The following is an 11783-nucleotide window of genomic DNA, read 5'->3' as shown; positions in this document are numbered from 1 at the left end:
CCCCTTTGCTCCCTCACCTGCCTGCAACTTCCTGCCAGCTTCCCCGCTGACATGTGGCCTTGCCTGACGACGCTGGGAGCAAGCAGGGCCATCCCGCTTTATGGCTGCCCTGCTGAGCGGCGGACGTTCCAGTCCCAATGGCCTTTCTCAGTCGAGGACGGCCTGCCTGCCTGCTTAGCTGACCTGCGTTTCCCATTCTTGTGCCCATTCCTCTGGCCTGGACGACCCTTTAGGACAACCGTATGACTGACTGACTGATTTGATGGATATGCTGCTTTTCTGTTGAACACCCAGGGCAACTTATTTATTTATTTATCATATTTTTATTACTGCCCAACTCCCCCACTCGGGGGACCCTGGGCAGTTCACAATAAAACAGTATAAAATACAATAAAATCAGAATAATATCAATAAATATACATATAAAATGTAATGAAATCCAAGTAATGGCAGATCTAATTCCACCCAAAGGGGACCGGAATCGGTCCTGGCAGGACTAGGGAACCAACCAGCCCCAAGAGTGGCTCTTCGTCTCCCCACTCCAGGCATGGTGACAAAACCAGGTCTTCAGCTGTTTCCTGAAGTCCAGAAGAGAAGAGGCCAGCCTCACCTCTGGGGGAAGGATATTCCAAAGGGCAGGGGCTGTTGCAGAGAAGGTGCGCCTCCTGGACCCCGCCAGGTGGAGTTCTCTTGCAGACGGGGTCCGCAGCATGCCCTCTCTGCATGACCGGGTGGGATGGGTTGATGTAGCAGGGATGAGACGGTCCCTTAGGTAACCTGGACCCGTGCCATGTAGGGCTTTAAAGGTGATAACCAACACCTTGAATTGGACCTGGAAGCAAACTGGCACCCAATGCAGCTCGCAGAGCAAGGGAGTAACGTGTGCTGATCTTGAAGCACCAAAAACTGCCTGCGCGGCTGCGTTTTGGACCAGCTGTAGCTTCCAGATACTCTTCAAGGGTAGCCCCATGTAGAGCGCATTGCAGTAGTCTATGTGGGAGATGACCAGGGCGTGAGTGACCGAAGGGCCGGTAAAGTCTCTTAGAATATATCCCTACATTTCAATTAAGTCCGAGTTGCTGTTTCTATCACAACGGCCAGCGATCTGGAACCCAGGGCCAACTTTTCTTCCCTGGCTGTGCTTCAGTCGAACGCAATGTCTCTGAAAGCCTTTCAGGGAGGGAGACCTAATGGAGACGTTTCCTGGAGAGGAAGGGCGCTGCAATTGCCTGGGGAGCAGAACTCTCTTGAAGGGTCTGAAGGGAGCCCCCCAACTTTTTCCCAGGCGATGTAACTCAACCCAGAACATTGTATAACGTATGTCCCGGGGAGGGAGCTGACGGGAATTTTATATGGAATTCTGAAGGAGAACATCAGGATTGAATCTTTTCTATCTGAAAACTCCTCACCTCTTCAGCTCCTTTCTCATGGGAGAGCTCACCGCGTGTAGTTCTTCGGCGGAGCCTCCGGAAGGAGAATGAGCCATCTCTCTGTAAAAGATCAAGAGCAGACTGAATTTAGGACCCTTAGGTTCTTTTTTTTACTTGAATCCTCAAAACTTTTCTTTTTTTAAATTACAAATACTTTGTACCTGGATTGTGAAGCGTGGCAATCAGTGTTGATGTATTGAGTGTATTTACTTCTGTAAAGTCACTTAGAATCTATCTGTGCATTTCAATTCATTCCTGTTGCTGTTTCTATTCCAACAGCTGGTGATCTGTTATGACAGGAACCAAGGCTCTGGCGATTTCATTGGGCACTTCAGAAACGCTCGGTAAAACTGACCAATCGGTCAAACTTCCCAGACTTTCGCCGTAGCTCCATTCTGTTCTTAAGGGACTGGATTAGCTGCTTCGGTATTAAGGTTAGCAGCATTACATTGGTAAGAGTTTGATTCAGTTCAGCATTTAGCATTCCGTAAGATATTAAGACTACCAAGGAGTCCTTAGAACTAAACACCTTTTTTCTTTTTTCTCTTACGTACCACAGCAGGCGCAAAGCTAAAGCATGACAATCTCCAAAAGCTTTCTGGATGCGGTGCGTGGGAAAAGCGCTCGCGGTACTCCCAAGGGCCGAAGTGTGGAGGTAGCCCCACAAGTGGCTTTTGTAGCTGTGGAGGCAGGACCTGGCTGGTGAGCCAGTGTGAGGTCACATCTGCAAACTCGGCCACCCTCATCAGGGGCTTCATCGATAAAACAAACTCGGCCGTTGCGACGCCCAGCTTTTTTATTGGGCTGGCCGTTGTGAAAAATAAATAAATAAAAACTTACAACACAGACATTTGTTGCCTCTCAAACTTCTTAAAGCCAACTCACTGCCAATATGATCTTCATGCACATTTATGTGCTTGGTGGTTGTGGCACACTTTTCACAATGGGCAAAATGCCTGGGTCACGGGCCATGTAGGGCGATGCAGATCTCACAGAAACTGACATCTGAGCTTTGGGAGATGCTGGAAATGTGGAGATGCGGTTGTGACCTCTCATTGGCTCACCAGCCAGGTCCTGCCTCCACAGCTACAAAAGCCACTTGTGGGGCTACCTCCACACTTCGGCCCTTTGGAGTACAGCAAGAGCTTTCCCCACGCGCCACATCCAGCAGCCACTGATCCCTGCTTTCAGGGAAGCAAAGCTCCATTAAGACGTGGCTGTGCAGAGACTGCACTCCTCCACCGGTGGCTTGTGGAGTCCTGGAACAGCTGGGGGGCCGTGGGATGCTGTGTGCCAGCCTCTCATAAGCCACTCTCTATGGGGTGGGGTACAGCCCGCGAACGGCCATTTCCAGACCCGGCACTTGGGCTACTGCGCTCTCGCACTCCAGCTGGCGCACCTTGGGGTTTGTTCTGCGCTCTTCCAAGCGTGGAAAGCCCCTCGCCTGCGGTTCTGCTGCTGCACGGCCAAACCTATCAGGGTTTTGAAGGCTCAACTGGAATTCCTCCTGGACGTTGGCTTTGCCCCGACTCCAAGAGAGCAGCGGTTTGGTTTCCGCACCGTGAAATTCCGCAGCAGCGGTTCGCTGGACGGCTACTGCGCCAGCCGGGCCGTGGGCGGGGCTGAGCCGGGTCAGGCTGGCGGCGCTCGGCTTCTGCTCGGGGAGGCTTCCTGGCCGGCCCTGCCCGCGAGGGCGGCCCTGCTGGGGAGAGGCTGCCGCGGTGGCCGGGCGGGGCGCGTGCCCGCCAGAGGCAGTCCCTGGCCCCGGGGCCGTCAGTCCCGGGCGGATGGAGCCGGCATTCTCCCTGCTGCGCAGCCAGGCGCGCCAGCGCGAGGTGGGCCTGCCGGGGGGACACGCCCGCCCGGGAAAGCCGACCAAGCCGGCAGCCGTCCCCGGGATGGCACCCGCAGGCGTCCCGGTGCCGGGCCTGTGCACTCAAAGCCCCCCCTTTAATAGGCACGACGAAAAAGCGGCGGTGAGCGCAGCTGTGGCCGCCCCCTCGCCTCGCCGCCCCTCCCCGCGAGGGTCCTCCAGCGCCGCAGGTCTCCCGAGGAGAGCGGGGGGCGGCTCGTGTGGGTGGTCGGGGAGACAATTCCCTGCCGCGCCACGGACGGCAAGTCGCCGAGGCCGAGAGACGCCGCCTGGAGCTGCCGGCCGGCCGGCCGACCACGGACGCCTCAGCGGGGAGCCCGCCTGGGACTACAACGCCCCCCGGCCCCCGGCGACGTCGCCCGCCCGAGGCGGAACGACTAGACACGCAGCGTCGCGGCCGGGGGGAACGATTGGGCTGACGGACGAGGAAGTTGGCTGCTAGCCCCGGAAGCCGGAAGTCCCGCCTCTCTCGGGTCGCAGGAGACGCGCGGCGCCGGTCCCCGAGCAGGTGCCGCCGGCAGAGCGGGGGCGGGGGGCTTCGGGGCTGGCGGGGCCCGCGGGGGGGTCGCGGGGCCGTTGCGCTGCCCGTGCGCGGCTGTGGTCGCCGGGGAAGCCCCATCCCGGCGCTGGGCGGGCGCGGAAGCGGGGGGAGCGCGTCTCGCCCGCGGAGCCCGCTGCGACCCGGGGCGGGCGCGCCGGAGGGCGGGGCGAGGCGGATGCGCGCGCGGAGCTCGGCGGGGCGCCCGCGGGCAGCCTCCCTCCGGGTCGCCCGCGTTGCAGCGAGCGAGCGAGCGAGCGGCTTAGCCGACGGGCGTCCGAACCTCGCTTCTCGGGTGCAGCCGGTGCATCAAGCCCGCCTTTCTTCAGCACCCCTTCCCGCTTTAAGAGATTACGGAGGAGCCCCAGAGAGCTTTGGTTTGGGTGGGTGGGTTATTTCGAAAAGAATGACAGAAAAAGAAAAAAACAATGCACAAAAACGCATGCTTTCTTAATAAAAAAAGTGCATAACATGCTTGAAAAAAGTGGGGAAAATGTAACAGAAAATAAAATAAAATAGAAATGTGAAATATGTCGTTGCAACAGTCAACTGTAAATATGTCATTTATACAAAATACAGGAGCTTAAGGAAAAGCATGATGTTTATATAATTATTAGAAATAAGTATATGCTTGCATCATATTTGCAGTAGATAAATATATATATAGAATTGTAATTGTTTACTGTTTGCATGGGGTTTATTGATACTTTTATTAAAAATTGATGCATTCATAGAACATTGATTTATTGAACTATGTAACAATAGCAACATTAAACCTGTAGATATTAACACAAATTAAGTATTTCCATGCAGAAACATATTTTTAAAATAATAAAAATAATAATGAGAAGAGTGACATTGTTTGACGTTTTTGCAAATCTTCAGTATCTGGCCAATAATTTTGATTTTGCAGACCCCTGAAAGGGTCTTGAGGGACCTCAGGGTTCCTCAGGCCACAGTTTAAGAAACACTGTGTGAAATCACAAGTGTAATGTATGAACCCCTCAACCAAACCAAAGGCACAATTTCCACAGACTTAGCAGCCAAGCTATGAAAAAACAAATTGAGATTTGTCCTGTTTGAGTGTCTGGACAGTCATTTGGTTGACTGTTGAGGGAAAGTGAATGCAGTAGGGCTCTTAACCCCAGGCAGGGCAATTAGTATTCCTTGATTTAGATCTTCTGTGTTCTTAATTCCTAGCCAGCATTAACCAATGGAGCTACAAAGAGCTTCCTTGTTGCAAAGCAGTTTTGCTTATGAGCTTCATGGTGTCATCGCATTGCTGAACTAATTAGGCTTGGAGTTCAGTCTTCAAGGAAATCGATTTTTATTGCTGTTATTCCTGTACTCTCAGATTCTACAAAAACAGTAGAGAAATGTTGAGAACTATGACAATGGCATAACAGAGCAACAAACCAGTGTGGTCACTGAATTGGGATTTATAAAAAAGATTAAGGGGAACAGCATCTTTCTTAATCACAGAGTTTTTAAAGATCCAGTTATTTCCTCTTTTTCCCCCATCCCCCAGCTCTTTCAGAAGTTTGAATGAACCAAGGAGTGAAATCAGCACTGGATCCACACACTTTCATCTGCAACAACATTGGCTGGCCTTGGAAACAGGTCTGTCTCTTGAAACTCCGAACTGAAGGAATTTCTGTCCATTTCTTAGACAAGGATAGATTAGTCCTTAAGTGAGGGCAGAGCCCTCCCTATCTCTAAGTACCAGAAAAATCTCAAAACATTGGGTGCAACCTGTGGAGTGGCCCTAAAAGTGGCCACCACCTTTATAATTCATATATTATTTTGGAAAAAAAATGGGGCAAACCATATTAACCCTTTTTTTTCTTTTAATCCGTTCAATTGGGTCTGATTATCGGGGGCTGCCTGGACAGGCCCCTGCAGTTTTCTTGGCAAGTTTTTCAGAAGTGGGTTGCCATTGCCTCCTTCGTGGGGCTGAGAGAGGGTGACTGGCCCAGGGTTCCCCAGCTGGCTTCGTGCCTAAGGCTGGACAAGGACTCACCATCTCCCAGTTTCTAGCCTGGTGCCTTAACCACTACACCAAACTGGCTCTCAACTGTTACTTAGTTTGGTTTTAATGATGTTTAATTAAAGCACGTTGAACTTTTGCCCTGGCCTTGCCCATTTTAGGCAATGTGTTTTCTGGAGGTCAAGGGGCCAAAGACCTTTGCTTTTCCCTTTTTAAATGTCAGTTTTTAAACTTGTTTTTTGCAGCCTTCTAGATTGTGGACACATCCTGGAAGCAGTTCATTTCAGCAGAGAGACCGTTTACAGTGGCTGACAGAGTGCCATGTCCCAAGCCACCAAGCGCAAACACGTGGTGAAAGAGGTCCTAGAGGAATATGTGGTACCTTCAGAGAAGCAGCAGATTGTCCGGGTAAGACCGTTGGCCTGCTGGGCCTAAAACTCTGAGAGCTTTATGTCGGACCGGCGCCAAGAGTTTGTCACTGCTACAGGTCCCCTGAAGGCAGCTTTATGCTTAGGTTGGATTTGTATAGTTAGCTTGAGCTATGATGTGGGGTTGCCGGGGTCCTTGGCTTTTCATTTGCAGGCATTTCATGAAGAGTTTAGCTAGGTGGGTAATGAAAGTCTGCAAACGAAAAGCCGAGCTGAGAGAACCTTTACAGCCCAATACTCCAGCCCTGAGTGACAAATATTCCCTACAGCAGCGTTTCTCAACCTTGGCGACTTTAAGATGCGTGGACTTCAACTCCCAGAATTCCACAGCCAGGCTGGGGAGTTGAAGTCCGCACATCTTAAAGTGGCCAAGGTTGAAAAACACTGCCCTGCAGTCACAACAATTATTCCCTCAGGCCAGTTACCAATGTAAGGGTGGACCATAAATTGGGTGGGTTCCCACAACTTAGCAGACTACAATGTGGTCGGCTACTATATGCTTCAGTGTGCCTTGTGAGCACAATGTACATCAATCTGGTTCAGCATCCGTTTTGATTAGAGAACTTGGAACCTCTCCATTTGCTGTTCATTTTGTCTACTGGTAATCCTCGACTTACAACCATTCATTTAGTGACTGTTCAAAGTTATGACGGCGCTGAAAAAATGACTTCTGGCCGGTCCTCACACTTACGACCGTCACAGCGTCCCTGCGGTCACGTGAACAAAATGCAGGCACTCGGTGACTGGCATGGCTGGCTGGGGAATTCTGGGAGTTGAAGTCCACCCATCTTAAAGTTGCCAAGGTTGAGAAACGCTGGTCTAGCTGGTGGATCGGCGTGGCGTGTGAACACAGACCGGTTTCAGAATAAGCCACAAAGCAGGCCGTGTTCTTAGAAGCCGCTGTGCATTGTCCCTCCAGGTGCTAGGGACTCCAGGAAACAACCTCCATGAGGTGGAGACTCCTGAGGGGGAGCGGTTTCTGGTGAGCATGCCCACCAAGTTCCGTAAGAACATCTGGATCAAGAGAGGTGAGTGGCAGCTCTTGCGTTGCAGGGGGGAAATGGCCTTCCTCTCCCCCTCTTCCCACATCACAGCCGCCCTCCCTCCCTCCCTCCCTCCAGGAGACTTCTTACTGGTGGATCCCATTGAAGAAGGGGAGAAAGTGAAAGCGGAGATCAGTTTTGTCCTCTACAAGGACCACGTTCGGTACCTTAAGAAGGAAGGATATTGGTGAGTATCTTTGTGAGATAAGAGAAGGCAGCACGTTCTGGAGGAGGAGAGGGGGCGTGACTTCCATTTTCCTTACGGTATCTTTGTCTTAGGGAGAGGGACTGTTTTCTTAGATCCGACACACTTCCCTGATGTGTTTTATCAAAGGAGAGTAACACTTCTTTGCCGCAGCTTCTTGGTTTTTTACATTAAAATTCTGAAGGGGTAGGTAGCTCTTAGAGCCAGTGTGGGTTTGTAGTTACAGCACCAGGCTAGAAACCAGGTCACAAAGCCAGTTGGGTGACCTTGGGCCAGCCCCTCTCTCTCAGCCCTAGGAAGGAGGCAATGGCAAGCCACTTCCGAAAAACCTTGCCAAGGAAACTGCAGGGGCTTGTCCAGGCAGTCTCCGAGAATCAGACATGATTGAACGGATTAAAAAAAATCCCTTTTATCGAGGCATCCCTTCCTCCCTTGACTGGATCAAGCGTATTAAGGTTTCCCTCTCCTTGCACGCCAAAGTTGTAGGAGCAAGGGGTGCCATTGAGTCTGGCTCCGGAGTGTGTGATCTGTAGTCTTCCTAGGGAAGAGGGACTTCAACTCCCATCGTCCCCGGTGGCCAAAGAGAATAGGAGAGCCGTATCTTTCCTTACTGCTGTATCTGAAAATGGATGTCCTGCCAGAAGATTGGAGCTGTGGCAGATTTGCTTTGGACTGCATGGGGGGACTTCTCTGCTCCGGGCCAGCCGTCCTACGGCATTCCCCTCCCTCTGTGGACCCAGGCCTCGGTCAGTGGCCTTATTCCTCGCACACTGCCTTGTGACCCAGCTGAGCTGAAGCATTCCCTGTTCAATCAGACATGATTGAATGGATTAAAAAAAAAAGATTACTCTTAGAAACTGTTCTACAAACATATTATGGCACCCTTTCTTTTTTTTCCTGCAGGCCTGATGCTTTCTTAGATGTAAAAGGAACTCGAAGCAGTACTAAAGAAAGGTAAATGGGACACCTGGACACACGTGGGAATGGCATCAGGGCATTTCAAAGGTGCTCGTTTATGACGAAGTGCCAAAAGGGAAGAGATGGTTGGCAATTATCAGTATTTAATGTTAGCATGCTAGAAAAATCACTTCCGGCTTCAGTAGGTGGCCTTGGTATTTGGAACTACTAAGCCAGCCTTTCCCAACCTTTTGACCCTGGAGGAACCCTTGAAATATGTTCCAGGCCCCTGCCCAATCAGGCTCAAATATAGGCCAGAAGTTACCAAAAAAAAAAAAAGTTACAAAATTTGGCGATGTTCACCACCTTGAGTTATTTTTAAAAATAATAAAGGCGGGATAAAAATTAAATATATTCATTTCATGAGTAGGCCTGTCTATATGCACTGTGTTCTTAAACTAAAGAATGAAACTTACCTCTTTAATGTGAATTTGCCCAAATTGGAAGTAATTTTTTAACTAAATCGTGATCTCCCAGGGAACCCCTAGCGACCTCTCACAGAACCCTGGTTGAGAAACCCTGCACTAAGCAATAACAGAGGTTTAATTTCAAGTGCTGATGCTCATTCTTTAAATGTCCTAAACTTCCATTGCTGGCTTTCTGATCGTTAAAATCTTAGGAGAGGAGCTTTCAAGCATTTTTGCCAACCCAGCCATTTCAGCAATAAAAATGGCTGCTCAAAGTTTGGGGATGGTTTTGCAGAACGTCGCCTATTTTAAGCAGCTTTTTTCCCACCGAAGTTGTTAAATCTTAAAGAGAATACACTAGCTGGCCAAAGTGATGAATAATATTACTTGCTTTAAAATTGGACACTTAACATCTTTCATCTCAACTGTATTCTGTGGCAATTTCGCTCAGTTAAAAGTGGGATAGAAATAATTGAAATGGAATGGTTGAGTCCCCCCCCCCCCCAAGAACTGTTTTTTTATCTTTCTAGTAGAGAGCGGGTACAAAGCCCACCTCAGTTTTCCGGAGAAGAAGATTCTGAGGATGACGACACTGACCTCTTTGTGAACACAAACCGGATAAGTTATGACTATAGAGAGAGTGAGGAGACCAGTGACTCAGAGGAAGAAGAGAAGTAACAGCCAGTCTTACGGAGCAGACCAAGCCAGCCTCAGATCCTGACGTAGCGGGAAGGAATGGCTCAGGTCTCAGCCACTGTGCGCATGGACTAGCTGGTGTCCCTTCAGTCCACCTGTGGGGGGCTCAGGAGCCACAACGCAGCCCCCCAACCTTCCAAGGGGCCACAGGAGACCATCTGGCAAAATGATGGTGTCGCCAGAAGGGGCGTAGCTGAATTTTTTTTTTAATTTGCTTTTTCTTTTTCAGGTTTTAAGAAGGGGTGAGGAAGGGGGAGGCTGACTGCTCCCATCCCCACAATTAAACTCCTGCCCCTAAACTGCCCGGAGAGTTGCCGCTCTTGGGGCCAATTTGGGGTTGGAGTTTTTTGTTTGGGGCTTGAAGTGTGGACACGCTGCGATTTTTAAGTGCTTGGAGGCTGCTGTGAATGTTCAACAACCTGTTGCAGATAAGGAGGGGAAGCTGTCCCTCACCCACTGTATCGGTTTGCCTCTACTGGATATCCTGACGGTCCTTTAATTCTCTGTTTCTTTTGCCTTTATTTAATAAAAGTGTACTCCAAATGCAGCGAGCTGTGAATCTGTTACTTAAATGCCAGCCATTTTGTGGGACCATAGGCACAAAATCTCCCCAGTTTGCAAAGGAGAATAATAATATGTCTTGGCTTTAATTAGACCAGGGGGTTCCTTCAGTTAAGCAATTTAATCTTGGCATCTTTCAGCTGCACGGATACCTATTTTGTTTTTAAAAACCTCCGAATTGGAAAAAGGGAGTAAACGTTCCTTGCGTTACCTTGATGGAAAGACGCGAGGACCCGGCTACAAAAAGGTTATCAGTGGCAGCCTGGTTCTGTTTCATGCCTTCTCAATCTTAGCTGGGATTGAGCCTGTTGCTAAATCCAGAGTAGCAGACCTGCCACACAATCCTATTTGAGGATGACGGTTGGAAAATGTGATACGAGGTTAACAGAGAAGAGCTGTTTTACGTGGCTTCAGTTTAGTTTCCACCAGTAAATTGGGAAAAGCAGGAACTGACACTTGAAACAGATAGAACCATTGCCAGAGTATAAGTCTCCAGAACCAAAGTTGCATCCTAGGGTACCAACTTCTGGTCTGGCTGAACCCTTGCGTATTTGAGAAGGCCCAGCAGCCCGAATGAAGGGCCAGATGCCTCTCTTTCCACACAAAAGGGGAAAGATCCAGGATTTGACAGACCAACTGATCTGATAACAATTCCTGGAAAGACTCCAGAGAAGATGGCTAAAGATTGACCCGTCAGCACCTTGAGAACAGTCGATTGCCAGAGGAAGCATGGATTTCTTAAGAGCAAGTCTTGCCAGACAAATCCTTTTTAAATGGTGACATCTTGTCTTCAGCAAAGCATTTGACAAAGTATCTTGTGGCAGACAAGCTAGTTAAGTGCGTGCTGAATGGCACTATCGGAAACCATATTGAAGAGTGCTGAACCATAGCTCCCCGTCAAAATCGGAGAGAACGGAGCTATCCTTTACTCTTCAATATATTTTATTAATGATTTGATGAAGAAGCAAGCAGATAGTTATTCAAATGTGCAGACACAAAATTGGGTGGAAAAGCTAATACCCCGGGACATAGAAATGAAATTCTAACCATCTTGACAGGACAGAGAAATGGGCTGAATGTAACAATGAATTTTGACAGACAGATACAACCAGTGTTTTTGAACCTTGATAACTTTAAGCTGGGTGGACTTCAGCTCCCAGGATTCCCCAGCCAGCACAGCTGGCTAGGGAATTCTGGGAGCTGAAGTCCACCCAGCTTAAAGTTGCCAAGGCTGAGAAACACTGGATACAACATTCTTCACTTACACAACAAAGATCAAATACACACACAGGAGGGGGGCACCTGCTAGTCATGGTACTTGTGGAAAAGTTCTTTAGTTGATTGTAAAATAAGTCAGCCAGCAGTGATAATACCTGCAGATATGACAAAATAACAGTTTTAGGCTGCATCAGTTTTATTCTACTGTGGGCAGAACCCCCTCCAGTACTGTGTCCAGGATGAAGGAGTGCGAAAAGAGCTCAAAATGTGGAGCCTGGAGGCAACTGAGGGGGTGCATTAACAGCATCCTTTAAGGACGTTATCCAGGAGAAAGTCCAGAACCGTTTTCCTGACTTGCTAGTTTTCTACATACAGTAGAGAGAATTCTAGCTGTCATCTGGAATGGCATATATTTGAAACACTACTGGATATATTTGCAT

The 11783-nt window shown here is 49.4% G+C and overlaps 2 protein-coding genes across 2 annotated transcripts in view; both read left to right on the top strand.

Moving 5' to 3' along the window:
• Positions 1-11783, top strand: part of COPA (COPI coat complex subunit alpha) — a 307095-nt gene that overhangs the window by 119079 nt on the left and 176233 nt on the right. The gene's annotated exons all lie outside the window — the stretch shown is intronic.
• On the top strand, positions 3755-10087 carry EIF1AD (eukaryotic translation initiation factor 1A domain containing). The gene is made up of 7 exons (XM_063316570.1): positions 3755-3811; positions 5370-5461; positions 6074-6236; positions 7176-7284; positions 7378-7486; positions 8408-8458; positions 9399-10087. Exons 3-7 carry the CDS (start codon positions 6150-6152, stop codon positions 9544-9546), a joined length of 504 nt encoding a protein of 167 aa, XP_063172640.1. The 5' UTR covers positions 3755-3811; positions 5370-5461; positions 6074-6149; the 3' UTR covers positions 9547-10087.

Source organism: Candoia aspera, chromosome 17 (assembly GCF_035149785.1).
Source record: "Candoia aspera isolate rCanAsp1 chromosome 17, rCanAsp1.hap2, whole genome shotgun sequence".
NCBI classification, from domain to species: Eukaryota; Metazoa; Chordata; class Lepidosauria; order Squamata; family Boidae; genus Candoia; species Candoia aspera.
The sequence above is the reverse complement of the archived record's forward strand: the minus strand, read 5'-3'. Positions and strand labels throughout refer to the sequence as shown.